Source organism: Sparus aurata, chromosome 5 (assembly GCF_900880675.1).
Source record: "Sparus aurata chromosome 5, fSpaAur1.1, whole genome shotgun sequence".
In the NCBI taxonomy this organism is placed as follows: Eukaryota; Metazoa; Chordata; class Actinopteri; order Spariformes; family Sparidae; genus Sparus; species Sparus aurata.
Genome location: NC_044191.1, coordinates 18,600,836 through 18,617,811, shown reverse-complemented (window position 1 = coordinate 18,617,811; position 16,976 = coordinate 18,600,836). Strand labels below are relative to the sequence as shown.

At 42.2% G+C, this 16,976-nt stretch overlaps 1 protein-coding gene across 1 annotated transcript; it reads right to left on the bottom strand.

The window, feature by feature from the left end:
• Positions 1–7,579: 7,579 nt before the first annotated feature.
• On the bottom strand, positions 7,580–14,128 carry prdm8b (PR domain containing 8b). Its single transcript, XM_030418389.1, has 4 exons — positions 13,684–14,128; positions 10,728–10,952; positions 9,859–10,090; positions 7,580–9,486 (listed from the first exon to the last, which is right to left on the bottom strand). Exons 2-4 carry the CDS (start codon positions 10,944–10,946, stop codon positions 8,228–8,230), a joined length of 1,710 nt encoding a protein of 569 aa, XP_030274249.1. The 5' UTR covers positions 10,947–10,952; positions 13,684–14,128; the 3' UTR covers positions 7,580–8,227.
• Positions 14,129–16,976: the final 2,848 nt, after the last annotated feature.

Sequence of the window (16,976 nt, the reverse complement as noted above, 5' to 3'; positions counted from 1 at the left end):
CTGTGTTGTAGAATGACACTTTGAACTAGTCAGTCTGGAAGCACTTGGACATGAAAGACATGTTAGGAAATCAGATTTGAAACGACGTGCTCTTAGCAAATGTGTTCCGTCTAGTTATACCATTCATTTCCTCTGCGGTTGCTGAAGAGATGGTCTGTGTGTGGTGTGTGTGTGTGTTTGTGAATGTGTGTTTGCTTGTGGTGTTAAAGCTTAAAGTGGATGGCTCTCGGTTGTAAATGAGTAAGATGTCCTCCGCTGTTTTAGCTGTCGGTCCGGAAATATAGGCACACGACCGGCCAACTCTCAAACTGAGAACTGCCTTGCGCTGCCGTCATTACCGTGACTGATAAAGTTGGGTTGACTTTCATGACATGACGGGGGGGGGCCCTCCAAGAAAACTGTATGGTCCGGCTGTTATGGAGATGTACTTTAAAAGCAGCAGTGGAATGTGTAACAAAGTAATTCAACCATATTCACAGTCATTAGCTCCCGCCGCATGAAACACAGTCACTACATCATGGAGGGTAAACAGCAGTTGATCTGCTGCAAATACAGACAGAGTACTGCTCAAGACTGAGATACTCAACATGTGGAAAAATGTTTCCTTCACAAAACCACTGAAAACTTAGAATTGGGAATTTAAATGAAGTTTTATAACTAGGTTCGGGAACAAAGACCACGCCTCGAACTCATCTCATTTCCGCCCGAAATATATTTAAGCACACCCCATCCGTTCACTCCCTCTTTGACTGATTCTCTACATCCCTCCCTCCCATTCCCCTTCTTTCCTTGTGTTTTCTCTCTCTCATCCACATACAGGAACCAGGGGGCTAACGAAGAGATCGGAGGCGGCTCCCCCACTCAGCGTCTCCACACCCACTCCGTTCCTCCTGTTCCTCTCGCCAAACCTCCCCTTCCATCCTCTCATCCCACCAGCTTCTTTCCCTTCCTGTCAACCCTCACCCGTCCTTCCTAAACCCCCTCATCCCTCGACCCTCGACCCCTTCCCCCATCCCTCGACCCCTACCCCATCATCCCTTCATCCTTCCATCCCTCGACCCTTTCCTTCCCAGCCTCTAACATGTGTCATTACGTGTAATAAATTCCTGTTTTCATTCCATACAGCTTTTGGCGTGGTCTTTGTTAGTGAAAGGTGCCGTGTGTAAGAATTTGAGCCGAAAACATCAAGACTTGAGTAAAACTATCAACAGAATGCTGAGGAATAAAAGTTCAAAGATCAAATCTGTGCTGATGTATAGTGTGATATACACTCTAACCATTATAGAGGGATGTTGATTCATCCATATAGTCATTTTAGAGGCTGTAGGGGAGCTGCGCTGTGATGTACAGACAGGTGTTTATTATATTTAGTCCACCCTTGTGGATGTAAATAAGGGCAACAAAAACTGAACATTAAACGTTCATAAAGCTTTAATTTATTGTCTGTTTTCACTGTTTGTCAGCTAGCTGTAACTAATAAACTGGCAAGTAAGTATATATACAATACACATATGTACCCTTGGAGTGGCTCATGAAAGTGTCACACCTCAGAAAAACAAATAAAAGAGGCAACAACACACACAGTAATAGAAGCGAAGACACTAAATCTAATAAACATTTAAACTGAAACAACAGAGTGAGAATCAAATTCAGCGAAAAACAGCTAAATGATACAGGATCAGACGACTATCACATGCTGTCCGTTGGCTTAAGAACTGACCACCGACCAGCCGCTCCTCTGTAGAAGGCAGAGAGGAGTTTGAAGCTGGGAAACAGGTGTAACCTAAATATCTAACCTCTGGAGTCTTCACCATCCCCACGATGTGAAGAATCCAAGACTCAGATGTGCCCTGAAGACAGGTAGAGTCCCAGAGGGAGAGGGACTCGGTCACAGGCATGTGGATGCACAGGGATCGTCGCAGAGTGGACATGATGTGTAAATTTGTCCCTGTCAGCGGACCTGTAGATTGAGTGCATTGTGGGTCGGAAATAGTGCGAGTGCACGGACGACGGCGCTGTTTTTGTATATTTAGAACTTCAAAAAGTAATGACGTGACAGCGATATCCTAATCAGACAGCAGCAGGGGGAAGCTGGCCCTGTGTACACCCTGGATTACGACTTTAAAAGAGATCGTGGTGCGTGTGTGCAGGCCTGCGGGCCGTGCTTCGGTGGGCGAAATATATTCTTTTGATCTGAACTTTTCTTTCACAGCCTTGTTAGCTCACCGTCTGAACCATGTGTGTACACAGGACAGATCTGCTTGGAGGTCACTGCAGTAGGGAGATGCATAATGGGCCGGGGTAGAGGCTCCTGTTACTACTACAAATTATCGGATTATTGTGTTTGTGCTACTTGCGATCGACACTCTGAATGTTAAAATCACAGTCGGCACCTGTACGCTGTGTGTTTTGATTTTAAAGTGAAGCATTAACAGATGTGTTGCATGTTGATGGAGAGCAACATTTGTATTTAGTGGAAGGTTTGCAGTGGAGATGACTTTGCCAGCTACTTCTTTTGATTGTTGCAGTGAGATCTACATGACTGCCGTAACCCCAATATGTCATTACATTCTCGAGGCGACCCGAAAGACTAAGGGTGCGCAAACTTTTTTCTTTTAGACGGCCAAAACCGAAACCTGCTAGTGGGCCACAGGTCAAAAGCAAGCACCTATTATAGTGTGTCAATATGCAAAATGGTTCTGTACAGAAGCCCTGAGAGAGGAGTGAGTGAGTTCTGGTAGTCCATTTTCTGAATCTGATCTAAATTGTTTTTTCTTGTGTTTATGACTTAAGAACAAGTGAAAAAATATGAAGCCACAATAATCTTTCAAAGTTTTCGCTTCTTTCACCTGCCTCTCAAGGGGCCTTTAGTTACGATCATTAACTGACTTCCCGCTCCACGTTTCCCTCAGCCATGCTCAGATTAGGAAAAATAATAATAGATACAGAAGTACAAAAAATCTTATTAAACTAAACTTAAAGTGTTTTTATTTTCCATTTATTTATTCACTAGACACAATGATGTCTTAACCCTGCATTCTCTCTCGCCAGCAGGGGGCGAATCCACCGGTTATGAAAAAAGACGTCCAATTGTATGTAAGCTTATGAGAAAAAGAGCCTACTTTACACAGGATTTATTACCTCGATAAACAGTTTCCTAATGAGTTTATGGTCTCGATTGCTAGTTTCAAGCCTTCTTCAATTCATTTAGTAAGTCATGGTCCCATTTCAAGTAAAATACACGATAGAGCAGGGTACGCTTAAGGGTGTGGCTACCTTGTGATTGACAAGTCTGCATCAAATCTCATTTTGGAATGGGGAAAGTAAAACACGCTGTGTTTTAAAAATGTCTTTTAACCAATCACATGGTTATTGGCTGCAGAAGGCTCAAGATGCACCGCCTGCAAAATGGTGCCGGCGTGAACTTGTTTTGTAAGTGGGGAGGCGAGTGAGATTAAGGGTAGCAACACAATACTTTTTGATATGTCTTGCAAGATGTCTTGATGAAATGTTGTTGAGATATTTTGTGAAATGTGTGTTTTGACGCGCGGGGGCCACTGTATGTAGCAGCTTTGCAATGGAGAAGATTGATGTTCCCTGGCACACGTCCTGTATCATTTCCTGTCTTGTGTTTACCCACTTACACCACCGGTTTATATTAATAGTATATGGTGTGCATTCTGCATACAGCTCAGGTATCAAAGTTGGCGTAACAATTCTCGAGCCTGTGCCGTAACCAAAAAAAGGGTCCCCGTTTTAGAGACCAGGCGACCGCCATCCATCCTGTCAGAGTTTCTACCTGCTTGTTCACTTCCCTGCTCATTTGTCGCGGATGACAGCGTCAGCTAAATGACTGAAATGTAAAAATGTAGTGTGACCGGGGCCGAGGGCCAAATGGAAGTGCCAGCTTAGCAGAGATATAAACTGTCCCACGCCGCTTCGTGCTGAGTGATGCAGTGACAAATGTGTTGGCGGGGGGTGGGGGGGCACAAAAGGGAAGATGACACAAGCAGCAAAGCATGAGGGCACTAAATATCACTGGAGTGTGTGTGTGTGTGTGTGTGTGTGTGTGAGTGATGCCCACCTCTCTCGCCGATCACATGCCTCTGTGGTGAGATTGACCTGTTTGGATTGCTGACACGGGAGGTGTGTGTTGATGTGAGATCAGGTGTAACATGCGGACGTGCACCGGTGCTGTAATTCATCATCATGCGAGGCGTCACGGCGCCTTGCTGCATCCGCCTCTCTCAACCTCGAACGCATTTATGTGCTACCTATCTTGCTACATCTTCACTGCAGCTCCATGTGCTCCCCCGCCTTTACTTCCTGTATTGTGTGACACGGATCATGTTTAAAGGGATCAGTTCACCCAAATTCCTAAAAGCACATATTTTACCAGCTTATCCAGAGTGGTATTTAGCTCTATAGATAGATTTAGTTGTGTTTTCCCCACTTGAAGTTTTCCATTTGATGATATGTCAGTGTTCCTCAACTAACATGTACAAAAGTTGCCTGTTGGTTTATAATGTGACCATTATTTCAACTTCTGTTTCCAGGAAATCAACTTTTTAGCCTGGTATGACTGTCTCTAAATGCTACGTACCCGAGAGCTCAGATGCCATTGCAAGGTGGAACAAGCCATCAGAGCTGCAGCATGTTTGGAAAAAGGTTCAACTGAAGATGAAACACATCAACAGAGCTTCTGAATTCATCCCAAACTGTCCCAGAATTTCAAAATGAACTGATTCAAACTGCTTTTGTCAGGTTCCTACAAAGTGAATCTTTCATTTCAGCTCACTGGCTGTGAACCCCTCTAATTTTAAGCTTGTGATTGTGTAAGAGTCAAGCACACAGGCTTGTACCTTTCCCTTTTTTTTCAGATAACAAGATATTTTCTCACACACTTGCTCCTCTTTTATATGAATGATTCAACCAGGTAAGTTTTAGGCCCATCCAAGCCATTAAGTGCTGAAATCATCAGTAACTTAACATTCTCTGTGTATAAACTCCCACTTGGCTACTCTGTACAATGGAGGTAATTTAAATTATACTGCAGCAGTGTCTTTCATTTTCTCCTTAACATTTAGGAGAAATTAGTAGGAAAGACCAGACAATAAGGTTTGTGGATTACCCTGAGCATCACGGATATTGTTTCTTCAAAGAAATGAAACGTTGAAATTCGACACTGTGAAGGCGACAACTAAAACTAAAACAACTGTTTCACATGACTAAGGGTCACATATTACTTGCATGACAAGAGATCACCAAGGGTAAGGGCCAATATAATTTGAAAATCTGATCAAAATGTGTGTTTTTAACACATCCAGTGGATTAAAGCAATAGATTATTATTATTCTTTAATTTAGATGTGTATTTCCCTCAGAGGAACACTTGTAAGGTTTGTGGATTGTTGAGAATAGATATCAACTTTTGAATTTAGCGAACACAGCTTTCACCTTTGACCTCTTGTTTGTTTTAGATCGATCTGATGATTTATTGATCTTTAACATCCACTCTGAGTCAAATCTTGATCTTCATTTCTCCCAGAACTGATCCTGCAGTGCATTCAAGCCAGCCTTTCTCCTGCTTTATGTCCTGTATATACACGTATCAATAAATATTCATATTTAAGCATCTGGAGCTAGAATTTAATGTATTTTCTTTATTATAATCAGCCACATGTTGATTCTGATCAAGCAGTGTGTGTTAAATATACCCTTGAATCTTTAAATGTTTATATTTATCCCCATACCTGCTAATTTGATGTTAATACACAGTTTAATACACGTTATTTGGGCCTGTATTTTTCCGAAATTCAAAGTTTAGAATAACTGATTATCTGTGGCAAAGATGAAATAATGGTTGGCTGATCAGTGAGAGTGTTCACACCATTGATTGTTTTATTTAAGAAATGAAACACTGGGATTTATAAATTCATTTTGAAAAATTTGATTTTTTTTCTGTCTTTGAGGATCATTCACTATGGATATGAATATTCATAATTCACTGTCTGGGGAGCTTAAAGTTTTAAATCACTTTATCACGGTTAAAGACGTGAGCCACGTGATGATGCTCAGGTCTCTCAGTAGCTTGTATATAAATACACCCCTGAGGTTTTATTATAGCTTATCATATGTACACCAAACTGTGTTTTCTTCTGTTTTGTTTGTTTGTTTTTTTAACATTAAACAAGAATGTTTTAAAGTGTAAAATCTCTCCCACTTGCTGAAACACAGACCGGCTGTGTCCCTGATCTGCTCTCGCGTAGTTCACACATTGACCACTTGATGTCGCTGTTGAACCATTTTCCACATTTTTTTTTTTTTTCGTCGTGAATCGTTTAGCAGGTCGGACTGAATCTTCTTCTTCCTCTTCTTCTTTTTGGTTGATTATTGATCCAGAGAGCTCTCCACACTCTAAGCCTATCAGTCTGTGTTGTTTATACATAATAACCTGTTTTTTAAGGTTGTTGTCTCTCGTAATTTGAAAGCTTTCAACTTGGTCGATTATTAATACGTTTATGTGTCACAGCTTCTACACAGGTCAGGCAGTTCGTTGTCGTCCTCACTACAGGTTCATATGTTATCAATTATCTTTGTCATCATTAGTGTTTGAAGGAAAAAAATAAGATGCAGGATTATAAAACAGGTAGGTCGTGGCGCGTGTGTAGCTGCACGCTCGGCCTTTTGTTTTATTGTGTTAAGACCATTGTTGGTTTATTTCTGCAAAGGAAAATTTATTCGGTAAAGGTTATAAATGTATCGTGCAGTATGTGCTTTATTCAGTGAATACAACTCAGTGCCGCATCATACACACTTAAATTAATCGACATTCAATGTCTTTATTTCAGTTTTGCAGAAAGCTGAACGAGCGATTTAGAAATTGTTCCCTCGTCATTTTAGACCTTTTATTCCGAAATAAAATGAAAAATAAAACAGGGTCGCTTTATATATTTGAAGCATGAAACTCTTGAAACATAAATTGGCAGGTTATTAATATCTTCTTAATGTTATAATTGAAGCGATCTGTCGAAAGAAGCTTCAGAAGTGTAGGGATAAAATAAATGCGTTGACATTTAATAAAGATGCCAATAATAATATAAGGAATATGTGTGACATCCGGTGTTGGTGCTTTTCGTTTCAATAGGGAATTAAAATAATGATATATGATAATTATTAACCTTAATAACCATACATTCATCTTTACATATAGCCTATTTACTTTAATTCAGAATGTGTACAATATCGTCATGGTATTTTTTATTTAGTGTGACAGGTTGGTTCCATGTGAATGTTGTTTAAGATTAAAAGAAAAAAATCAAATACGAATCTATGTGTGTGTGTGTGTGTGTGTGTGTGTGTGTGTGTACATATATATATACACACACATACATACATACATACATACATATATACATACATATACATATAAGAGTATATGCTATAAGTATCAATAGCAGTAGTAGTAGTAACTATAGGGTTGTTTTATAAATGCAGAATGAAGTCCAGTTGTATCAACATTCAAGAAATATTCATATTTCACTTGCCATTTATAAAAAGAAATTCCAGGGAGGCCACAGTTGAAAATAAAGCTATTTTATTGTCAATGCATTCAACATGATTAGATAAACTATCAAGTAGTAAATTTCCGCAAAAGGAAGAAACACTGAAACTATTCCCCACTGACACAAAATATTACACTTTGTATTTCAAATAAAACAAATTATTTACATCGTAATGTATAGACTGCATCTTAAATCAATATTATTTTAATATCACATGCACTCTGAAATATAGTCTGAGATAATATCCCCAATTTGTGTCCATATTCATCGTAGACATGAAAAAACTTGCTGCGCTGTAAACCATGACGTGTGACTACATTTGTATTTCTTCTCTATATTTGCATTTACATGATATAAAATACAACTTACTGTACATTTACACATATTTAAATCTTCCCTTATTCTCAAACCTTTAAGTGCTCCATAAATAGATTCATTTTGAAGTTGAAACGCATTTGCATACACCCAAAACATGACATTTTGTACAGGGGAGCAAAAGTAAACAGACCGAAAAGGAATACGAAGATCATAGTCCAAAGTGAAAACAAGTGCAAGAGGGTGTTTGTGTGTTTTTAAGTGGCCTATCTCGAACTGCTTAAATCCAGGGAGGGTCACAGTCCCTCCTTGTTTAAAAAAAGTCCCTCCGTTGCGAGTCTCTAAAAGTCAGTTATGGGAGGTCATATGGCGTGACAGGTGATGCCGCTCCCGAAAGGACTCGTTGCAAATGGGGCACTTGAGTTTCTCTTCACGCCGCCGCTTGACCAGAGGCTCCATGGCGTACTCCTTTTTGTGGTGGGATCGCATGTGGTAAACCAAGTCCGAGGTCATACGGAAGGAAGCGTTGCACTTGGCGCACCAGTTTTGGGCCGGCAGGCACAGGGAGGTGAAGGAGGGTGGCAGGAGGGTGAGTGCCGAGGGCATCTGAAGCTGAATAGGCCCGGAATTCTTGGGCCAGAAGGCCGTGGCGTAGACAAAGGGGTTCTGCTTAGCCATGCCACCCGGCACAGGGCAGTTGGCGCCCAGTTCTGCGCCCTGTAGTTTGGCGGCAAGGTGGTCAGCCTGGTAGAGTCTGCTGGAGGAGATGGTGTCACCTACAGCTGGGTGGCAGTCCAGCAGCTTGGGCGGCATCACCAGCGGTGAGATCTGGGAGAAGGAGGAGCGTGATGGCTGGCTGAAGGCGCTCTTCCTCTCTCCACCACTTCCATCACCTTGGTTAACAGATGTAAATGCGCTGCCCATGGGTGATGTTTGGGGCGGCTGGGTCTCCGACAGCACCTGCCTCATGTTGAGGTGCTTCTCTGATGGATTGCTGCTGGGACGACCACCGTCTTTGTTCTCAGAGTTGGAGCTCTGGAGGTTTTTGTTGCCGCTGTGGTGTTTGAGGTTCTGGGACGTCTTCTTGACCTCAGTGAAGGCGCTGCGCTTGCCCTCACCGATCTGTGCGGTGCCCGGCGGTGAAAAGGACCTGTGGTTCTCCTCCAGGCCATAGACTCCTCTGTAGTTCTGTGCAGATGTTGCAAGCTCATCTTTGGACTTGGACTGTGGATGGCTGGGCACTCGGCACTCCCTGTCCTCTATGTCCGAGAACTTCCTCTTCCCCGAGCTCTCGCTGCAGATCTCAGCCTCCTTGTCGCTCGGCGGGCTGGTGCGATTGTTCTCTAGATCCCTGGCCAGGTTGTGAAAGTCTGTGGAGGGTTTGGTGCTGTCTTGAGAGCTGCTGAAGCCCTCAGAGCGGCCCAGCTTTGGGCTAGTTCTGGTTGGGGTTGTGTTTGGTCGCTCGGTGCTGCTCTCTTTGCTAGGTTCCTCGTCGGCCCCCGTGATGCTCTGCAGTCTTTTGGTGCAACGGAATCGAAGGTGGGCCAAGAACGGGAACTCGAACTGGAAGCGCTGACTGCAGTCTGGACAGGAGTGGTGGGACGAACCTGTGAAGAAGACAGACAGAAATTAGTTCTGATGATCAAGACAATCCTAAAGCTGCCAAGGTTAAGACTTTAAAGAATGTATAATTATTTAGCTTTGCACTGGATTTCGCACTAAATCTGAATGGAGGCATGATAGCAGATTGTCCAGAGGTGTTGCAAATTTGTCCTTGGAGCACCATCACACTTGTGCAGTAATGCAGGAGATTACATCCCAAAATTACAAATCATGAGAACAACTCCAGAGTGAGAATGCATTTCCAAAGAAGCTGAAATGTATCTAATTGTGATGTAAAATAAAGACTGCAGACAACAAATTAAAACAGAAAGTCAAAAGGTTACTGTCTAGCGAGGACACAGTTTGGGATGACTCACCTTTGCTCTTGGCAGGAGCTCTGCTGGAGCTGAGCAGCAGCAGGTCGATGAGGTCTTTGCCGTACCAGACCAGCAGCTCCTCGTCCTTCTCGATCCGGCGGAGCGAGCGGTAGAAGAGCTGGCCGTTCTTCACGTAGGCCTCCAGGTTCTGCTCCTCTTTGTCCCGGGCGGACTGGACGAGCCGCAGCCACATCAGACCCTCTGAGGTGCTGTTGGCCGCTGAGGTGTCCACCTGCACAACACATCACACATGACCATTCGGTTATTAAGAGCTCAGATTCACTTTCAGGCAAATATTATGAACCACATCTTATTCTTTTAAATTTAGACAAAGAAAAATACAACAAATAGACAAATAATCTCACCCAGCCCCTTTAGACCAAATATTTATTTATGTACAGATTCACATGTTGAAGTAAAGCAGAAGATTTATTTTAAATACAACTAAATTATATTAAATGTTATTATAATAAATCATTTTTTTCCTTCATGCAGAAATTATAATAAGAATGAAAATAGTAATAGTAATAATCAATAAAGGATTAAATCACTTGTTTACTTGTTGTAGTCAAGAGTTACTTGCTTTTTAATTTAATAAGACTGAAAATATAGACTAACATGGCATTATTTTAGTATTGCCGCACATTTTAGCTACTTGCTCCAGTGCTGATTTGCAAAATTGGACAGGGGCCCAAAACTTTAATATTATATTTACTATAATTGGAACTGCACAGCATGAATAACATAACTAAAATGGATTTTGACAGGTCTATTAAGAAAAGTTTAAAATATGTATATATATATATTAAAAGAAAATTTGTAAATAAAAAACAAACAAATATAAACTAGTGAAAAGGAGAACAACTCACCCTGAAGATGTAAGGTGCTGTGCGTTTGTCGGTGGACTTGAGAGCTATGAAGGCGATGCTGTCATACAGCGACGTGTGGCTCAACACGCAAGGCCCGAAGATGGCGTTTTCTGGGATGTCACACGTCGTGTAGACGCTGGTGAAGATGTCCGTCAGACACTGCTGGACCGCTTTGGCGTCCCCATCCCACACCAACTTCTGAGAGCTGGACTCCTCCATTTCACACTGCAGAGAGAGAGAGAGAGAGAGAGAGAGAGAGAGAGAGAGAGAGAGAGAGAGAGAGAGGAGGCATGAGACGTGAGCAGCAGATATTACACGAGCCGTCGGGTGATGAGAAAATACCAAAACAACAATTGTGTTGTATTAAAATAATCAATTTGTGCTTGTGCTTTTTTTCGTCTAATATTTTTTTTTTCCAGCCGAACAAATAACCTAAAGGTGTGTAAAGTGGCTGTTTGGCTGTTTGGCGGGTTTACCCTGCACCGTCCCTGCTGATGGGAAATAAATCTCTTCCTAGACAGATTGACTAAACCAGCTGTCAAGGGCGTCATTTGGGGCCCATTTCTTTCTCTCTCGTTTTTTTTTTTTTTTTTCTGTTTTTGGCCAGGCCTTCTAATTTATTCAAACCTCGTAATAAGTTCATGAGGGCATCGACTTCAGCATCTTGATGATGTTGTCAATTAAATCAAAAAAAAAAAAAAAATGCAATGTGGTCAAAATCACAACAGAACAAACATATTATTATTATTATTATTATTATTATTATTATTATTATTAATAATAATAATAATAATATCTCAGTTTGTATCACATATTAAACATGTATCCTTTAATTCATTTAATTTAAGTTAAACGGGTGATAATGATAAAATTCGCCCTTCTATCCTCATTTTTTTATCAGCATTGTTAATATCAGCATCAGTGGGCCTCTTCGGGCTCACGCTGCTCCTGTCTGCTCAGGTGTAATTGTGACTGGCGCAAACAAGACGAAAACATGTTTAATATCTCTATAACATTCCTGACGTGTCTTGTGAATCGCGTTATGGTGCTCAAGGATATGTTTTATGATCATATATTGTATAAATGTTCCTCTGATGAAACATGAGACGTTTACGTGTCTGAAATCGGTTGATCGTATAACTAGAGGATATTTATTCCTTATTTACAAGAAATAAATAATGATACGCCTTCTCGGGGGGAGCTGCTGAGGTCCGTGCATGTCCAATGTGGACGGAGCATGTCCAATGGGCTTCAAGTGGACTGTCAAAGTCAGTGATTTCGTGTCAGCCAACCTTTCTCTCCTTCCTACAAGCGGCAGCGTATGCCGCCTCATTACCATAATCCACTACGTTCCCCTCTGAGACTGTAATTAAAGCAGCACGACCGGTTAATTATTTCTTTTCTCCCTTTTCTAACCTCTGAATGTGTGTGTTTAGACGGCTGCGGCTCGTTCACTCCCCTCCTCTCCTCTCCTCCCCTCCGCCCGCTAAATAGGCTACAGCGCAAACAGTGCGCGCAAACCCGCACCTGATACACACACTTGTTCAGAATAAATGAATAAGGACTCGCTGGACACCCGGATATAACAAAATACAATAAAAAAAATGTGTATATATTTTTTTAAATGGTCAGAAAGCTTTGCTCCGATTGCTAAAAAAATTAAATAAAAGTGGGATTATTCCCTTGAAATTGCCCAAATGCTGAAATACTCACTTCCTTGTCTGCAACTTTAGAGTTTAAGATTGTTGTGCCACAATTTCTGGCACGAAATCATAATTCATAACTCTTCACTAATGCGTTTTTTTGGGGGGGGGGCCTGTGGCGGGAGTATTGTGTATTATTTTTAGCTGCTGCGCGATCACATTTGATTTGTTTTCTCGCATTAACACTTCATAACGCCACAACTCAAAAACGACGTCACCACCAATTAGGCCTGAGCTAGAAAGATTAAAAAAAAAAAAAAAAAAGAAAGAAAGAAAGAAAGAAAGAAAGAACACAGTTGGAGCAAAAGTTTGTTTTCTGCGTAAAATCCGGGAGCGACCGGCATGTGCGCAACTGAGCAATTCAAATAAATGCGCTGATATTTAACACCTGAACTCGTAACAATGATGAGCAGTTAGATAACATCCGTTATCATGTGTCCAATTTCAGTATCTGCTGTTGTTATGTGACTGGACGCGCATGAAAAAGGTCTCAGACGTTCCCCTCTGATTTTGCTGAGTAAATAGAGGGAAATCCGATTAAATAACCCGGGTCAGTTTTTATCATAAGTCTTTATTTTATTTTATTTTTTTCAAATTCGTCCTAAGAGGTTCAGCAGCAGCTGGAAGCGTGCTCTGTGGAACATTTTGCGCACGGTGCGATGGAGAGTCTTTTCCAAAGTGGCTCCGAAGGCTGCGCTGCGAGCCGAGGAGATTTTGTTTCCGGTACCACGCGGAACCCCCTCGGAAACAGTCGAATCACGAGGAGGAAAGCCACACAAAAATATTCGGCGAGCGGCGCGTGGCAGCGCTCAGGCTCAAATAAGAGAAAAACGGATAAAGAGCGGAATGTTTGCGCATCCACAAACTGGAGGAGAAGCGGCCACCCTCCCGTTCGAACCCACTGCGGGTGGGGTAGGGGGGTGAGCAGAGATTGGGAGGGGGGGTGGGTGGTTGGGTGGGTGTTGAACCCATCTGCTAAATCCGTGCCAGGCTGAAAACTACCCTAAATCAACGCTGTGGCTGAATTACGGGTTTTGTCCGCAGCACATCTGCGTTTTGAGTTTTTTTTTTTTTCTTTTTTGTCTTTATTTCTGCGCCTGCAGGATGTGTGGCTGCATGTGCGGCGCAAAAAAACCCCATAAAAAACAAACAAAAAAACCCCAAACAAACCCAGCAATAGTCCCCTACAAAATCAAAAGGAAAACAAACTCTCCAAAAACCACATACAGCCCCTTGCATCTCACAAAACCTACCTTTTCCGGTCGATGGGGAGGAATAATAATCCACAAACGAAACTGCGAGCGACGCTGCGAATCAAAACCCGTGTGCACCCCCGGGAAGAAGAAGAAGAAGAAGACGAAAAAAAAAAGCCCCGAAAACAGGCAAAGGGGGATGCGGTGGAGGCGATGGAGGTGATGGAGATGGTGGTGCGCTCCCGGTCTGGTCCGTAGTGTCAGTACATTTCCCCCCCGGTGTGGTGATGGTGACAGTGCTGCTGCTGCTGCTGCTGCAGATACTCGCCGACACTGGAAGTGACCGGGCGGGGTAGAGAGAGCTGCACGGATAAAGGGAGACAGAGAGAGAGAGAGGGGGAGAGCGAAAAAGAGAGAGAGAGAGAGAGTGAGAGAGAGAGAGGCGTGCAGATGGGGCCCGATGCTCTGACTGACTGGCACACCGACACACACTTTTTGTTTGCGGCACATAATCTACCCAATGAGGCGTGTCACTCTCCGTCTCCTCCCTTTAACTCTTCACTGGCCGACTGTCATTTGATGCGATTTATGGACGAGCAGAGGGATAACGACCCCCCCCCCCCCCCCCCCCAACACACACACACACACACACACACACACACACACACACCTCCCCCAGCCCCCCCTCCCTCCCATTATTATTGTAATTCTAATCACTATAGTTGGTGGTTGGATTAGAATAAAGTGGCGTTTAAAGACTGGACATGTTGGGAGGGAAAGTAACATTTTTATACGCAAATCAAGACGCAGATCTTTTCCTCATCTGAATGTTTTCTTTCTATATTATCATATCTGTCATGAAGCTTCACTCCTCAGAATTGGGCTCGACACAAGTGCCACTCAAGATGTATTTACATGTATGCTAATTAAGCAGTCCCCGATGAGGCTTTTAACCCTCCTCTGAGGCGCTCGTAGGACTCTTGGACACCCCGAGCGCGCAGCACCGGGGCGCCGTGCGGCTCCGCTCCGCAGCCTCCCAGCTCCGGCCTGGACGCGCGGCCGGAGCGGCTCAGCATCCCGGGAAGTCTCCCCCCGCGGAGCGCTGCTGATGCTGCTCCTGTCTGTACTGTGTGCAGGCTCATTTAGGGGGCGCCAGTGTATAATTTGCATCTGAGTGAGCGGCTCATATTTGGATGGCAGAGGAGAGGAAAAAAGCGTGAGGTCAGGGCCAGCACTGCTGCTGCTGCTGCTGGGATCCACTTTTGTCTTTGCGATGAAGAATTTCTGCACTCTGAAATGTGATTAAAAGACAGAATGCTTCATTATGTTTACGTCAATCTACCAGTTGTTGCATACATTTTGGAAATTACATACGATTTAAGAGTCAAGACTTAAATGACGAGTTTAAAGAAGAAGTTTGCAATCAGGTAATCACAAAAAAATGATTATGTTAAACTGGAATAATACAACTTTTTAGCTCCCTGCTGTTTTTTTGTTTTTTTTTGTCTAGTAACATGAAGAAGACTTGAACATTTCAATAGATTTAACCCTTTTTGGTGTTTTACATGTATTGTTTTAAATAATAAAATGCAACAAATGATTTCCAGAATTTGTTTTATGTTTATATTATTAGAAAATAAATTATATCATAAATATCCTGTCCTCAATCTTAAATTGCTTAAAGTTTATAACCATCTATGTGAAGTTCACCCTCCTGCATTACAGCAGATTGAGCTTTTATTTCTGAAGTTAAACAATCTGTTTTCGATAAAAATGAAAAATAACATAAACTCAAAACAGAACAAATTATCTAAAAATAACGCTGGTCAATTTTTCCATTCAGCTAAACCCTCGTCAAAGTGGCTGTTTGTCGCAGTGAACTTGGTGTGTCAAGTGTACTGGATGCGGCTCAACTGCAATTTCTTATTCGTCATTACTGTTCCTGTCGAATTCTGCATTTCAGAGGCACAAAAGGACACTTGTTATTTTCGCAGAAAAATTGCATCCGGCAAAACAAGAGGAGTTTTGACTTTCTTCTTTTTTTTCTTCTTCTTCTTTTTTTTTTTTTTTGCCGGAGAACAATCCAGTTTGAAAAGACGACTGTTAATTTGATACAAGGCTTCTTGTGTAATGCAAGACAAGGGAGGTCAAAGGTCAAGCAACCCCTAAAAGAGAAAAACATAGATGCAGCAACCCAGAAGCGCCTCAGACGGGAAGAATGGAAGCGAGGGAAGTGTTGTGGGCCGAGCAACAAATCAAAATTCTGATCTGTTTTTCACCTGCCCGTGGATGTGAGTCACGCAGCAGCAGGACATGACACTGAACCTGATATCGTTAAAAGTCACGAAATGGTGCAGCAGCAGGAAACATGACGTGACAGTGGTCTGCAAACAAACAATACATGTTGACACTACCAAATGATTTTATCCCCCCCCCCCCCCCCCCCCAAAAAAAAAGAGAGACAGATTTAAAATAATGTTCTCAGGTCCAAAGAGGCAGATTTAGTAAGAGCACTTCTTGTCAGATTCTCTTTAATTTCTTTTCTTTTGTGTTGCCTTTTATTGCAAACATCCTACATCTTCAGAGATCCTCAACCCCCACACTGAAAACATTTTTAAAAAAGGACATTTTGCAGATGCTCCGAGATTGCCTGTTACAAGTACATTTGAGGTGAAGTGCGGATCATCTGAGGCGTCCTGTCAGTGATCAGCGTGCCCACCAAAACATTTGCGGAGAAAGGAACCAAAATTCACACAAACGCACTCACAATTACAAAGCCATGAATGCTAAAATGCAGTCGTCACAGCTTGCCGAGAGCTGCCGCTTTTCTGGCCTCGCGCTGCGTGTTTGGGACAAACCTTACACACTTACACGCCCGGGATTTGAATCTAGTTTGGGTGGAATGATTTTGATTGTTAAAAAATGGCTGTGTGTGTGTGGACACGTTCACGCCAAATCAAGGAAATGATAAGGTGATATTTTAGACAAATTAAATTAGCCCCTGACTCCTTATCGCTGGTATAAATTGAACAACACTGCTACAAAATCATGTTTGTAATTTTCACATTTTCTTGACTTCTTACTGAAAGAAATGTTGAAGCTTAATTCTACCAGAGAAATATTCCTGGAATATGAAACACAAAACTGTATGCAGTCGAATTTTTCATTCAGACAAAATTTCTTCTTCGAGACATTGTTGTAAATTCCAGTCAAATCAGCTGTCACTGCTCTATGTGTGTGGATCATTCTTATACATGTTGAGATTTTTAATTTAAGTTTTTGTTTCTGCCTTTAAGTCTTGAGGGAGATGAGAAGAAAACACACACTGTGCAGTCGCAACAAACAAGTTCAAA

Excerpts from the sequence above, each read along its gene's own strand:
- prdm8b (XM_030418389.1), bottom strand. The coding sequence starts at position 10,946 with ATGGAGGAGTCCAGCTCTCAGAAGTTGGTGTGGGATGGGGACGCCAAA. Across the intron at positions 10,091-10,727 it reads CAGCACCTTACATCTTCAGG|GTGGACACCTCAGCGGCCAA; the intron begins GTGAGTTGTTCT and ends TGTGTTGTGCAG. Across the intron at positions 9,487-9,858 it reads AGCTCCTGCCAAGAGCAAAG|GTTCGTCCCACCACTCCTGT; the intron begins GTGAGTCATCCC and ends TCTTCTTCACAG.